This window comes from Amblyomma americanum, chromosome 10 (assembly GCF_052857255.1).
Source record: "Amblyomma americanum isolate KBUSLIRL-KWMA chromosome 10, ASM5285725v1, whole genome shotgun sequence".
Taxonomy (NCBI): domain Eukaryota; kingdom Metazoa; phylum Arthropoda; class Arachnida; order Ixodida; family Ixodidae; genus Amblyomma; species Amblyomma americanum.
The window spans coordinates 11,170,818-11,186,529 of NC_135506.1; the positions used below are offsets into that span (position 1 = coordinate 11,170,818).

At 46.2% G+C, this 15,712-nt stretch overlaps 3 protein-coding genes across 3 annotated transcripts; 1 reads left to right on the forward strand and 2 right to left on the reverse strand.

The window, feature by feature from the left end:
- The first annotated feature begins 13 nt into the window (after positions 1–13).
- On the forward strand, positions 14–973 carry LOC144107408 (kelch domain-containing protein 3-like). The gene has a single exon (XM_077640398.1). The coding sequence runs from the start codon at positions 14–16 to the stop codon at positions 971–973; it is 960 nt and encodes a 319-aa protein (XP_077496524.1).
- Positions 974–8,064: 7,091 nt separating this feature from the next.
- On the reverse strand, positions 8,065–9,053 carry LOC144107409 (kelch domain-containing protein 3-like). Its single transcript, XM_077640399.1, has 2 exons — positions 8,956–9,053; positions 8,065–8,848 (listed from the first exon to the last, which is right to left on the reverse strand). The coding sequence occupies exons 1-2, from the start codon at positions 9,051–9,053 to the stop codon at positions 8,065–8,067; spliced, it is 882 nt and encodes a 293-aa protein (XP_077496525.1).
- Positions 9,054–13,976: 4,923 nt separating this feature from the next.
- Positions 13,977–14,966, reverse strand: LOC144107410 (kelch domain-containing protein 3-like). The gene has a single exon (XM_077640400.1). It carries the CDS (start codon positions 14,964–14,966, stop codon positions 13,977–13,979), a length of 990 nt encoding a protein of 329 aa, XP_077496526.1.
- Between the last annotated feature and the right edge of the window lie 746 nt (positions 14,967–15,712).

The window sequence follows — 15,712 nt, forward strand, 5'->3', positions numbered from 1 at the left end:
GCGTCTTTGCAAGATGTGGACGGTGCAGCTGAACGGCGTTCCGGAACACGTTACGCACAGGGCTGTCTGCATAAACGGTAAGGTCTACTCGTTCAAGAGTTGCCTCCAGCCCAGAAACTTCGTCGACGTGTTCATCTTCGACCCCACTTCCTACGGGTGGGATATGGTGCGGACGCAGCTTCCCAACGGCGGGAAGTTTAAATTTTACCGCAACACAGTTGTAGCGTACGGTCAATGCGCGTTTCTGGGGCGCAGCCCGCAGAGCTGGCAATTTCCCAGTGTCATTTATCCCTTCGACACAAACACAATGACATGCAGGCGTCTGGAGGTGACCGGTGTGGCGCCGACAACGATTAGCGGCAGCACAGCTTGCGTGGTTGGTCACCGCATCTATGTCTTCAGTGTCTTCGATAATTCGCATAACGTTCAGTTCCTTGACTTGTATACCATGGAGTGGCATCGTGTACCCACCAGCGAAGATTCCTCTGTTCGGCATACCTTCTACACTGCTTCTGCCTTAGGAACGCGCATGTGTCAGTTTGACGGCAGCCCACAAGACCCTTCCTTCGCCCTATACTATTTTGAAACGACCACCACTTCCTGGCTGCGCCCGCAGGTGCAAGGCATTGCCCCTGTGCGTCGCCGAGGACATTCATCATTCGTGTACAGCGAAGAGCTGTACATCTTCGGAGGGTACAGCGATATCCTGCAGACCTACTTAGCAGATATGCACAAGTACGACCCCGAGACGTCGTGTTGGACCGAAGTGAAGCCATGTGGCTTAGGCCCGTCTGCCAGGTCCTGCCATGGCTGTTCAGTGATGGGTGAAATAGTATTTATCTTCGGCGGTCTTGGCCCCGCGCCCAATCTCTATGAATGGCAGATTGCTGAGGAACAAAGGACTCTGAGTGATCTCCACGTGCTGCACTTGGCAACGACACTGCATAACCTGTGCGGTAATTGCAGTAATTGATGCACAGCTGGATCTAAGCGAATCACCATACTTCATTATTGAAATGATGAACGCTATCTCTTCCCACCCATCGTAGCCGACGGTGGGTGCTGCATCTCAAGCAAACGGTGCGTCTTCGGTGTAGACAGCCTGGTGGCACGGCGATAATATAACTTTGGCATCGCTACAGGACACAGCAATACTCTTCTTTTGTAAGCAAAAAACGCCTTCTTTCGTGCTCGATTTTCGCGCAACCGAAATAGTCGCTTGTGTTTCTTTTATGTAAAGACCGCTGTGGTGCGCCACTATCTCTGAAAGAATAACGAGAACAAAATTTCCAAACGAAGAATTATTCACCGATATCGATTAAACTCCAACCTGGTGATTTCTTCTAACGAATCGCATTTACATCACTTCAGCTTGAAGCTCGTGATTCTGGTTTGGTTTGGTTTATGGGGTTTAACGTCCCAAGGCGACTCAGGTTATAAGGGACGCCGTAGTGAAGGTCTCCGGAAATTTCGACCATCTGGGGTTGTTTAGCGTGCACTGACATCGCACAGCACACGGGCCTCTAGAATTTCGCCTCGATCGAAATTCGACCGCCGCGGCCGGGATCTTACCCGCGTCTTTCCGGCGAGCAGCCGAGCGCCGTAATCACTCAGCCACCGCGGCGGCTTTCGTGATTCGAGATGACAGTTTAGCATTTGCTATTGGTCCTTTTCAAGGCAGGCGGAAACAATCTGACTGATCTGCGATGTCTTGAGAAAGCCAGACTTGCCGCCGCGGTGGCTCAGTGGATTGGCGCTCGGCTGCTGACCCGAACGATGTGGGTTCAGTCCCGGCCGCGGCTCTCGAGTTTCGATGGAGGCTAAATTTTGGAGGGCCGTGTACTGTGCTTTGTTACTGCATGTTAAAGAGCGCCAGGTGGTCGAAATTATCGAAAGCCCTCCACTACGGCGTCGCTCATAGCGTGAGAAGCTCTGGGACGTTAAAAACCTCCCTTAAGCCTTAAAACTATTAAGAAAGCCCTTCGCCGCGCCACTACTTCCATGGGCAGATGGCTGATTCCAACGTTTGCTGCGGCCAGACGTTTTTCTTTTTCTTCTTGTTTTCTGCCTCTGGCCCGTCTAGATGAAGCGATATCAAGACTGTTTTAGATGCACAAGTTTCGGCTTTCATGCGCATGCCCGAACTTGGGCGACGTTTTCCTTGTTCCTCTTATTTCCTGAACTTGAAACAAACGGTCTAAAAGCAAAACAATAATTTTTGCACGCTTTAGTTCTCAGTCAAAAACATAACGGTCTCTAAGTTTCGTAGAGTGAATGAAGCGTCTCAAGACCATAGTAGACAGCTGTGGATAATGCATCCAGAAGGTGAGGCAATGTACGTGCTCGGTTTTTCAGTTCTTCTTCAGCGGCTGTATAGACTGGCTGTGCACGGCCAGTCTTCGTGCATGGTCGTCCGCTCCTCTCATTTTCTCGCTTGATTTGCTTCTGTTAACATCTATTTGACGGGTTCACCGTCCTAGACGACTGTGGGTGGCTGTTTGCCTTGTCTGTCTGCAACGGGCAGCAGTCCCCGAGCTTCAAGCCGGCGAGCAGAAGAAGAATGCCTAAACTATAAGCTCACGGGGATATCTACAACCTTTGTCCGTAACGTTCCAAGATAGAGTCCATTAAAAATGCGTTTAATATTGAAATCATTAGTGCAGGACCCCTTCGAAAAAAGTCTACCTTGCAGTCTATACACAGCTTCCAACTCTTCTTGAAGAATTGGAAACAGTTTGAAAACGCTTCTTTTGACTGCGCTCTCAGCTCCTTTGTCCTGGTGTCTTGAATGGCCTCCACTCTCCCCATCCAGCGATCTTGTATGGCTCTCTTCACACGATGAAATAGGAAAAAATCGCATGGGAAGAGGTCAGCCGAGTGTAGCAGATATAGAAGTACAGTAATGCTGTGCTTGACGAGAAATTTTATCACGCTGAGAGCAGTGTGCGTCCTTGTGTTACCTTGGAGAGGGCTTCATTGTCCAGATGCCCATAAGTCAGGCCGACGGCTCCGCAGTGCACCCCGCATGTGTTGGAGCAGGCGTATATAAAACTCCTGATTCACCGCCTGCCCTTACGGGACGAACTCGTGGTGTATGACACCTCTTGCATCGAAAAAAAAGCATCGTCTTTGTTTTCGTCTTCTGCCGCACCTTTCTCGACGCCGGAGAGCCTGCAGAACGCTATTCGGCGCTCTGGCTCTTTGTTCGAGGCTCGTATTTAAATACTATGTTTCTTCTTCAGCAATGATGCTGCCGACGAATGCAGCATTCTTCTGATAACATGCGGACTGTAATGGTGTGGTCTTGCTGTACGATTTCCCCGATCCGTGCCATGTTGTTTTCATTCCGTGAGGTTGAAAGGCTCCCCTACCTTGTGTCGTCTTCCACCGACGTTCGCCCCGAAAGGGATCTCTCGTTTCACTCGAAAACTCGCTCCGGCGATAATGTCTCGTTGCCGTTGGCGATACGAAGGAGCTCACACGTCTGTGCGGCTGTCTTGCCAAGCTTCACACAGAATTTTATGTTTACACGCTGTTCGAGGTAAACGTCCATCTCTCCACGTCCACTCACACAAGAATGCGCACACGACTAGTGACAGCGTAATTACATACATGTTGTGGCATCTAGCGGCTGCCACAGCAAGAAACATAAAAAGCTCAGGTTAGCCCGAAAAGATTACGCTATACATACGCACCAACTAGCACCAACATTTGTTTTGGCGAATGTATGTATGTACGTACGTACGTACATACACCGGTCACCTCCAGACGCCTGCATGTCATTGTGTTTGTGTCGAAGCGATAAATGACACTGGGAAATTGCCAGCTCTGCGGGCTGCGCCCCAGAAACGCGCATTGACCGTACGCTACAACTGTGTTGCGGTAAAATTTAAACTTCTCGCCGTTGGGAAGCTGCGTCCGCACCATATCCCACCCGTAGGAAGTGGGGTCGCAGATGAACACGTCGACGAAGTTTCTGGGCTGGAGGCAACTCTTGAACGAGTAGACCTTACCGTTGATGCAGACAGCCCTGTGCGTAACGTGTTCCTGAACGCCGTTCAGCTGCACCGTCCACATCTTGCAAAGACGCCAAGTTCTATGGGAGAGAAGGCTCGCTAGTTCCTGCGATGTTGGCTTCGTTATGCGGCCTTTTCCTGAAGCAGCGAGATGGTGATCGGTATCTATCGATAGTGATCGGTAACTATCGGCAGCCAGGAAGGCTCTTCTGCTCTTACGTCTCTTTTTCAGAGCGAAGTACTTTCTTGACGCCGCGAGACACGTGGTTAATGCTGTCGAATAGAGAATTTCGTTAACTTGATCGGTCATGCCAGTCGCATTGATAGGGTCTAAATATCGGGGGGCCTCAAAGGAAGCACGTGAAATATATATAGCCTATATCCTCCGGAACTTTCGCCTTTCCTTTCGCATGTGTTTGGTTGCCGCCTTATCGTCTAGCATGTTTTTGGTATCAGTGTCATGCAGCTATCGTCTATTCACATCGCGAACAACAAACTTTCTGTTCAACTCAGCCGCGATGGTGAAAATGGGGCATGAATGGTTGGCATGTCACATACACATTTCATCTTGTAGCAAGAAATGCCTACAGGGGCTAAATTCCTGCAGCTGTTTCTGGTTAGCCAGAAACTTGTTATTTGTATAATGTGCGTTTAATAATAATAATAATTGGTTTTTGGGGAAAGGAAATGGCGCAGTATATGTCTCAATTATCGTCGGACACCTGAACCGCGCCGCAAGGGAAAGGATAAGGGAGGGAGTGAAAGAACAAAGGAAGAAAGGGGTGCCGTAGTGGAGGGCTCCGGAATAATTTCGACCACCTGGGGATCTTTAACGTGCACTGACATCGCACAGCACACGGGCGTCTTAGCGTTTTTCCTCCATAAAAACGCAGCCGCCGCGTTTCAAATGTGGATTTAGTGTTCAGTGGAGTACATTAAAAATTCGATTTAACAGAAAAATTATTTAGCTAAGCCGAGAAATTTTCCGAATTCAGGAAAACACTTTTTCGCCTTCTAAATTAAAAATGGTAATGTAACGGCATCTAAAAGCTTTCGTGGCATCATATTTGCCGACAACGCGCATCTGCGTACATAAGTCCGAGAAAGCGCCCCGAATCACTTGTGCATGAAAGCGCCATCTGCTAAACCGGATTCGAAGCCAATGGAAGCGCCGCCGATTGGCGCATCCTCTGTTAAGTGCAGAGGCTCAGCTTGCAGCCCCTTCAAATCAAAATCAGGACCATGACTTTGGCGCCAAGATGTTACTGTTTGCACGCTGGCACCAGCTGCGAGACATCGTGGGCAGAATAAATGATAAGTCCCCTTTCTTTACTCACTTGTTCCTTGAAGAACTCTCTTAAACCGAGAATAGTCGTCACTTGTTTCGTAATCTCTGCTTATTGAGAAGTTATAACTCTGGGTACTTGCCGCGGAATAAAAATTTGTTCGCTAGACCGGGAGCTTCGTGAAATCGAGCTTTGGTTGATCGAGCTTTAAATGTATCATCGTATTTGCTGAGGTTAGGAGGACAGGTGAATCATATGTAGCGTTAAAGGAAAGGCAGTTGGTATGCTATTATGGTTTAGCGGACACAGGATAGCTATACGTGGGATCTGTGGACAATAAGGATAGAGCTAGCAACCTACAGCAATTCTGTATCCGTAACGAGAAGGTTGCAGTTATCGTCCATAAACTTAATAAAAGGTAGAAATTCAGGCTGGTACTGGACTTCGCGCATACATCTAGTCACGATGACTAGGTACTCGAAAGCCTCCGTGAAGAGGTAACAAATCTTCAATGAGTAAAGTAAAAACGCAGTATACTGTAATAATGGCTGGTGCAATTCAATGCCAAGGTAGAGAAGAGACAGGCAGGATCGAACACTGGCAGTAACTGAGCACTGAATAGATTCAAGCATTAGAAATGGGTGTTATTAGAAGCGTTTGCAGAACTGAATAATTTACGGATAATGAACATCGTTTCCCGCCTAAGGGAGATCCGGAAGTAGGCACAGAGCAGCCCGAATGGGGTGACTGAAAATGAGATAGACTTCATGTTGGATAGTGGCATCATGCAATACGCGGAGGTGCTTGGCAAGGTGCAATGTAGTTACCGTGGGACTGTGAGGTGTCGATTTAGAACAGACCAACAAAAAACGGAATAAGCTATTAAGAAAGAAGTCCGTCAACGTGTTAGACGTAAGAGGCAAAGTAGAAGAATTCTGGATCTCACTGCAGAACATAAATTGGACTCTAATCAAGGACGATAACCTTAATCAGTACGATTTCAAATTTAGCGGCTATGCTTACTCTAAAAAATGAACTACCACAAAAACTTCTTCACCATATTTTGCTTCAGCGAACCACATGCTCATCACGACACTTTTACCAACGTGAAAAACTTACACTTTTTTTTTTACACGGCACACGAATGCTTTTTACACTGATTCATGCCTCGCTCAATTCAGGACGGGAACCAACAACACGACGCTCTAATTGCAATACCATATATTTATTTGTGTAAAATGATCTTAAAGCTTATTCTGGTGTTCCGAGTAAACAATATTTACACACTGCATAATTATTTGTAGTAGAAACTATTCTATTTCTGCCTGCTTTTTCTCTTCTGCCTCTAAATAATTGAATATCTTGTGCAAATCCACGCCCTCCTTTAACGCCCGACCCTGGCCCTCAGGCAGTTACAAATAAAAAAATAAAAAAGGTGCTGAAATGCATTTGCACTTACAATGGAGACTTCAGTGTATCAGCAAGTTGTTCTAAGACATCGAACAGCTCTACGCACTGCCCTGACGTACTAATGTGGAAATGTTGGCTGCGGATTATCAGGGCATCTGTCTTACTTTCTTGCTTTCCAGGATAAACATTTTTCGAAGCAAGACACTTACTTAAAGTCTTAACACAATTGGTTAACAGTTCTCAACGCGTGGTAAATATTAATACGTTTCAGGGTCTCTCAATGATCGTGAAATGGTGCCGGAAATGATTATATAGAGAGTAGATACCCTATTTATGGGCACTCTTTACATGAATAATAAAAGGTGTCGCACCGCCCAACGTCGGGGCAAGCCGGGGTAAACAGATGTAATATCGACGTAGTTCGCTCAAGCAACGAAAGACGAACATTCCGCTTACCTTGCCGTAGAGAATTTTAATTCAACTCAAGTACGCCTGTCTGTCTGTTCTCTGATATCAGATCGCATTATCGTAAGGTGCAGAGCCAACTTTTATCACCATCGTGGGATGGCCGCGCGCTCGGTGCTCTGGAACGCTCTTACATCAGTATAAATAACCTGTTCAAATACTGGCGAGCAAGCTGTCGATACCGTCCAATAGGATCTGCAGCTGATACGATATGTTACACAAGCCTGGACGAATTCTATCGGCTCAGGTTCAAGACACGGACCTGGTCGGGTGCTTCCGAATTGCACTTGGAATATATAATAAGGAAAAATGTACAATAAATAGTAGGCTATAAAGCAATAGAATCAACAAACATTTACGCCAGCATGAACTCAGGGCAGACATAAGGAAATAAGTAAAACCTATTCGGCTTTCTGAAGCCATCGAAGTTAAGGTAAATTGTTTGCTGAAAAAAAATTATATCCACTACTACCACTTAATTCAGGAACTAAACTCAATCTGCAGACTGCCTTGAAAGGAATGACCAGCAAACGTGACACTGCGACCTGTATTTGCTTGCGAGGCTGAAGCGCAAGGTACGTTAATGCAATTCTCTTGAAGAAACCACAAGGCTGGGGTTCAATCGATATCACTGATTAATTCTTCGTTCTGAAAATTTTTTCTTATTTTTTAAAAATTGGCGCCCCAAACAGACCTGAATATAAACGATACACTAGCGACTTTCTTGCTTTCGCGAAAGCCGAGCACGACAGAAGGCGTTTTTTGCGTACAAAAGAAGAGTTTATTGCTGTGTCATATAGCGATGCCAAAGTTGTATTATCGCCATGCCACCAAGCTGTCTACACCGAAGACGCAACGTCTGCTCCAGATGCAGCATCTACCGTCGACTACGACGGGTGAGTAGTGATAGCGTTGACCATTTTTCTAATGAAGGGTGGTGAGCCACGTATGTCCAGCTGTGCATCAATTACTGCAAGTACGCACAGGTTCTGCAGTGTCGGTGCCAAGTGAAGCAAGTGGATATCCGTCAGCGCCCTTCGCTCCTCAATAACCTGCCCTTCCTTCTGGTTGGGTGCCGGACCAATTCCGCCGAAGATAAACACTCTTTCACCCATCACTGAGCAGCCATGCCAAAACCTGGCAGACGGGCCTAAGCCACATGGCTTCACTTCGGTCCAACACGACGTCTCGGGGTCGTACTTGTGCATATCTGCTAAACAGGTCGGCAGGAGATCGCTGTACCCTCCGAAAATGTACAGCTCATCGTTGTACACGAAGGCTGAATGTTCTTGCCGACGCACAGGGGCAACACCTTGCACCTTAGGGCGCACCCAGGAAGAGGTGGTCGTTTCAAAATAGTAAATGGCGAAGGAAGGGTCTTGTAGGCTGCTTCCAAACGTGTACATGCGGGTCCCGATGGTAGACACAGTGTTCGAGGTGCGCCGAACAGGGCCCTCTCCGCTGGTGGCGATACGATGCCACTCCAGGGTATCCAAGTCAAGAAAGTGCAAGTTGTGCGAAAAACCCAGCTCACTGAAGACATACATGCGGTGACCAACCATGCAAGCTTTGTCGCCGATAATCATTGGCGGCACCTCGCCGAACACGTCCAGACGGCTGCATGTCATGGTGTTCGTGTCGAAGCGATAAGTGACAGTGAAACATTGCCACCTAAACGGGGGCCGCACAGATAGGCGCATTGGCCGTACGCTACGACTGTGTCAAGGGAAACGTTAAACTGCTCGCAATCGGGAAGCTTCGTCCGCACCATATCCCACCTGTGCAAAGCGGGGTCGAAGATGAACACGTCGACGAAGTTTCTGGGTTCGAAGCCACTGCTGAACGAGTAGACCTTACCGTTGATGCAGACAACCATAGGCGTAACGTGTTCCGGAACGTTTTCCAGCCGCACCGTCCACATTTTGCAACAAGGCTCGGTCATTCCGGCGATGGCGGCGGCGTTAGGCGGCCTTTTCATAAAGCAGCGAGATGGTGGTGTATGGATGCAGCGCGTCGAAGGGTCACTGTCGGCATTCAGAAAGGCTCTTCTGCTTTTACGCGTCTGTTTCAGAGCGAAGTACTTTCTTGACGTCGCGAGACACGTGGTTAATGCTTTCCAATCGAGAATTTCGTTAGGTTTATGTTTCGTGCCAGCCGCATTGAAATTGTCTAAGTATCTGGCGGCCTTAAATAGTAGCACGTGAAATATATATGCCTTGATTCTTGCGTAACATTTTTCTTTCGTTTGCAATGTGTTCGATTGCACCTTATCGTCTGGCATGTGCATGGTATCGGTGTCATGCAGCTATCGTCTATTCACATCGCGAAGAACAACGTTTCTCTTCAACTCCGCCACATTCGTGAAAATGGGGCATTAATGGTTGGCATTTCACATTTACATTTCATCTTGGAGCAAGAAATGCCTACAGTGGCTGGATTCCTGCAGCTGTTTCTGGTGAGCTAGAAACTTCTGATTTGGATATTGTGCGTTCCATATCTGCCTTTAAATTAGTGTTCAATGGAATACTTTTAAAACTCGGGTTAAAGGAAAAATTATTTAGTTAAATTGAGAAATTTTTAGGATTCAGGAAAGCACTTTTCAACCTTCTAAATTAAAATTATTAACGTAACGGCATCCAGAAAATTTCTTGGCATCGTATTTTTTCCTCCATTTTTTTCTCAGACAGTGCCTAAGAGGAGGCCAAGGCTAAAGGCCAAGAGCCTGACGAGGCCTTGGCCCCTTGTACATGCGGTTGCATTGATGAACAAATCTCGCAGATACACTTGGGTCAGTACAATTGCGATAAAAAGACAAGTTTTAGATATCAGATTTCAGAGGCCTATCACATCCGTAAGAATCAGCACACGTGTGTTGCCGACCCTATGGTGGTTTTGGATGAAAGAGAGTTTTGTTATCTTGACGCACCTGTATGAGCACTTTTCCTGTCACGCCTGCGCGATGGCTTTTGTTTTGTTTGTGATTGTTCTTCCATTTGTGTGTTTCTCGAATAAACGCGCAGTTGCATGTAAGCGCTTGTGTTGTTTGGTCTTCCTTGTCTGTTGTCCTAAGTGCGCTTTATATAATTTTTGAAAATTTGAAAAAGTTTTAGAAAGGCAGAAAAAAATATACCACCCTGTGGATCAGTTGGAAACAATTCAATCATGCAGTACAAAACAAGACTTCTGGTTACGCTCGCAAGTCGGCACAAAAAGCAAAGGCAACATTATGCATCGAATGCGAAACCCGCAATAAAACGTCAGAACCATTTACACCACGAAAGGGAAAAAACAGAATCTCAAAATAATTTGGTTTTGGAACAATGTAAAGCGCAATACAAGTACAGTGGCAATACAATTTTCGTGTACACAGCCCGAAAAAACCTAGAACATGGTCATTAAACTGTAAAGCAAGTCATTGAGCCGTGTATGAAATTCCGGAGTTAACCAAGATTCTTCTACATTCACTTTTAAAAATAGAAAGGATTTGTTAAAGTTGACGTCTATTTCAGAGCGGTTCAACAGTTTAGTGGACTGAAAAGTTATCGTTCGCCTACCGGAATTGGTTCGTATCTTTGGCGCTCTCCTTTTAAGATCGCGGATCGGGTATGTGCTCGTATATTCTATCGGAGGGACATGCAGTTTATTTCGATAGGTCCATTGCAGTAGTTCGGGGTAATAGATCTTGTTTGCTTTTAGCATACTGTACTTAATGAAAAGAGGCCTTGTTCGCAGGTTACGCCTGTCGCTTTTGTAATTCTCACACAAGCGTACTATCTTTTATTGAGCAACAATAAACTTATTATAGCTATAGATTACAGTTGCCGCTAACTCGCGCCTGCGTACATAAAGAAGTCCAAGAAAGCACCCCGAATCACTTGTGCATGAAAGCGCCATCTGCGCAACCAGATTCGAAACCAAGGCGGAAGCGCCGCAGATTGGCGCGTCCTCTGTTCCGTGCAGAGGCGCAGCTTGCAGCCCCTTCAAATCAAAACCAGGGCCGTGACTTTGGCGCCTAGATGCTACTGTTAGCACGCTGGCACCAGCTGCGAGACACTGTAGGCAGAATAAATGATAAATCCCCTTTCTTTACTCATCTATTCTTGAGGAACTCCGTTAATCCGAGATTAGTCGTCACTTGTTTCGTAATCTATGGTTATTGAGAAATTATAACTCTATGGGTACTTGTCGCGGTATCAGAATTTGTTCGTTAGACTCGGAGCTTCGTGAAATCGAGCTTTGTTTGATCGAGCTTTAAATGTATCATCGTAGTTACTGAGGTTGGGAGTACAGGTGAATCATATGTAGCGTTAAACGAAAGGAAGTTACTATGCTATGACGGTTTAGCGGACACAAGATAGCTATACGTGGGATCTGTGGTCAATAAGGATAGAGCTGGCAACATACGGCAATTCTGCAAACTTAACGAGAAGGGGGAAGTTGTCGTCAATAAACTTAATAAGAGGTAGAAATTGAGACTGGTACTGGCTTTCGCACATACATCCAGCCACGATGACTAGATACACTAAAGCTCCCGTGAAGAGGTAACAAATCTTCGGTGAGTAAAGTAAAAACGCAGTATACTGTAATAATGGCCGGCGGAATTCAATGCCAAGGTAGGCAAGAGGCAGGCAGGATCGAGCACCGGCAGTAACTGAGCACTGAATAGATTCAAGCATTAGAAGTGGGTGTTATTAGGAGCGTTTGCAGAACTGAAAAATTTACGGATCGTGAATACCGTTTTCTGCGAAAGAGAGATCTGGAAGTGGGCATACAGCAGCCCGAATGTGGAGACTGAAAATGAGGTAGACTTCATATTGTTAATGGTATCATGCAATATGCGGAGGTGCTTTGGAAGGTGCAATGTAGTTTGCGTAAGACTCTGAGGTGTCGATTTAGAACAGACCAACAGGGAACGGTATAAGCTAATAAGAAAAAAGCCCGTCAACGTGTTAGACGTAAGAAGCAAAGTGGAGGAATTCAGGATCTCGCTGCAGAACATAAATTGGGCTCAAACCGAGGACGATAACCTTAATGAGTACGTCTTAAAATTTTGCGGCTATGCTTACTCTAGTAAATAAACTAACTTAAAATGTTCTTCACCATGTTTTGCTTCTGTGACCCACATGCACATCACGTCACTTGTACCACCGTGAAAAACTTACATTTTTTTTTACACGGTATCGAATGCTTTTCACACTGATTCGTGCCTCGCTCAATTCAGAACGGGAACCAATAACACGACGCTCTAATTGCAATACTATATATTCATTTGTGTAAAATGATCTCAAAGCTCATTCTGGTGTTCCGAATAACCAATATTTAGACAATGTATAATTATTTTAAGTGAAACTATTCTATTTGTTTATGCGTTTTCTTTTTTCATATAAATTATTGAATATCTTGTGCAAATCCACGCCCCCCTTTAAAGCTCGACCATGGGCCTCAGGGCGTTACAAATAAAAATAAAAAGGGTGCTGAAATGCATCTACACTTACGATGTACACTTCAATGTATCAGCAAGTTGTTCTAAGACATCAAACAGCTCTACCTACTGCCCTGACGTACTAATGTTTAAATGTTAGCTGCGCATTATCAGGGCATCTGTCTTACTTTCTTGCTTTCCAGGATAAACATTTTTCGAAGCAAGACACTTACTTAAAGTCTTAACACAATTGGTTAACAGTTCTCAACGCGGGGTAAGTATTAATAGGTTTCAGGGCCTCCTAATGAGCGTGAAATGGTGCCGGAAATGATTATATAGAGAGTAGATACCCTATTTATGGGCACTCTTTACATGAATAATAAAAGGTGTCGCACCACCCAACGACGGGGCAAGCCGTGGTAAACAGATGTAATATCGACGTGGTTCGCTCACGCAACGAAAGACGAAAATTCCGCTTACCTTGCCGTAGAGAATTTTAATTCAACTCAAGTACGCCTGTCCGTCTGTTCTCTGACATCAGATCGCATTATCGTAAGGTGTAGAGCCAACTTTTATCACCATCATGGGATGGCTGCGCGCCTGGTGCTCTGGAACGCTCTTACATCAGTATAAATAACCTGTTCAAATACTGGCGAGCAAGCTGTCGATACCGTCCAATAGGATCTGCAGCTGATACGATATGTTACACAAGCCTGGATGAATTCTTTCGGCTCAGGTTCAAGACACGGACCTGGTCGGGTGCTTCCGAATTGCACTTGGAATATATAATAATGAAAAATTTACAGCAAATGGAAGGCTCTAAAGCGATAAAATCCACTAACATTTACACCAGCATAAACTCTGGGCAGACATAAGGGAATAAGTAAAAACTGGCTTTCTGAAGCCATCGAAGTTAAGGTAAATTGTTTCCTGAAAAAAAAAATTATATCCACTACTACCACTTAATCCAGCAACTAAACTCAATCTGCAGACTGCCTTGAAAGGAATGACCAGCAAACGTGACAATGCGACCTGTAATTGCTTGCAAGGCTGAAGCGCAAGGTACGTTAATGCGATTCTCTTGAAGAAACCACAAGGCTGGGGTTCAATCGATATCACTGAATAATTCTTCGTTCTGAAAATTTTTTCTTATTATTTTTTAAAAATTGGCGCCCCAAACAGACCTGAATATAAACGATACACTAGCGTCTTTCTTGCTTTCGCGAAAGCCGAGCACGACAGAAGGCGTTTTTTGCGTACAAAAGAAGAGTTTATTGCTGTGTCATATAGCGATGCCAAAGTTGTATTATCGCCATGCCACCAAGCTGTCTACACCGAAGACGCAACGTCTGCTCCAGATGCAGCATCTACCGTCGACTACGACGGGTGAGTAGTGATAGCGTTGACCATTTTTCTAATGAAGGGTGGTGAGCCACGTATATCCAGCTGTGCATCAATTACTGCAAGTACGCACAGGTTCTGCAGTGTCGGTGCCAAGTGAAGCAAGTGGAGATCCGTCAGCGCCCTTCGCTCCTCAATAACCTGCCCTTCCTTCTGGTTGGGTGCCGGACCAATTCCGCCGAAGATAAACACTCTTTCACCCATCAATGAGCAGCCATGCCAAAACCTGGCAGACGGGCCTAAGCCACATGGCCTCATTTCGGTCCAACACGACGTCTCGGGGTCGTACTTGTGCATATCTGCTAAACAGGTCGGCAGGAGATCGCTGCGCCCTCCGAAAATGTACAGCTCTTCGTTGTACACGAAGGCTGAATGTTCTCGCCGACGCACAGGGGCAACACCTTGCACCTTTGGGCGCACCCAGGAAGAGGTGGTCGTTTCAAAATAGTAAATGGCGAAGGAAGGGTCTTGTAGGCTGCCGCCAAACGTGTACACGCGGGTCCCGATGGTAGACACAGTGTTCAAGGTGCGCCGAACAGGGCACTCTCCGCTGGTGGCGATACGATGCCACTCCAGGGTATCCAAGTCAAGGAACTGCAACTTGTGCGAATTACCCAGCTGACTGAAGACATACATGCGGTGACCAACCATGCAAGCTTTGTGTCCGATAATCATTGGCGGCGCCTCGCCGAACACCTCCAGACGGCTCCATGTCATGGTGTTCGTGTCGAAGCGATAAGTGACAGTGAAAAATTGCCAACTAAGCGCGGGGCCACACAGATAGGCGCATTGGCCGTACGCTACGACTGTGTCAAGGGAAACGTTAAACTGCTCGCAATCGGGAAGCTTCGTCCGCACCATATCCCACCGGTACGAAGCGGGGTCGAAGATGAACACATCGACGAAGTTTCTGGGTTCGAAGCCACTGCTGAACGAGTAGACCTTACCGTTGATGCAGACAACCATAGGCGTAACGTGTTCCGGAACGTTTTCCAGCCGCACCGTCCACATTTTGCAACAAGGCTCGGTCATTCCGGCGATGGCGGCGGCGTTAGGCGGCCTTTTCGTAAAGCAGCGAGATGGTGATGTATGGATGCAGTGCGTCGAAGGGTCACTGTTGGCACTCAGAAAGGCTCTTCTGCTTTTACGCGTCTGTTTCAGAGCGAAGTACTTTCTTGACGCCGCGAGACACGTGGTTAATGCCTTCCATTCGCGAATTTCGTCAGGTTCATATGTCATGCGAGCCGCATTGAAAGGGTCTAAGTATCTGGCGGCTTAAAGAAAGCACGTGAAATATATATGGCTTGATTCCTGCGTAGCTTTTTTTCTTTCGTTTGCAATGTGTTCGATTGCCGCCTTATCGTCTAGCAGGTGTTTGATATCGGTGTCATACAGCCCTCGCCTATTCATATCGCGAGCAACAACCTCACTGTTCAACCCCGCCACGATTGGGAAAATCTGGCGTGAATCATGGCTATTTTACGTTTGCATGTCCTCATCTAGCAAGATTTGCCTGAAGTGGTTGAATTCTTGCAGCTGCTTCTGGTGATTTAGGAAATTGTGGTTTGGTCACTGTGCCTTCTATGCCTACCTTTAAATTTGAATTCGACGGGGTACTTTTACACTCGATTTATGACACAAACTATTTAGTTAAATCCATAAATTCTTCAAATTGAGGATGGAATTTTCGAATTGAGGAAGGCAAGAACACA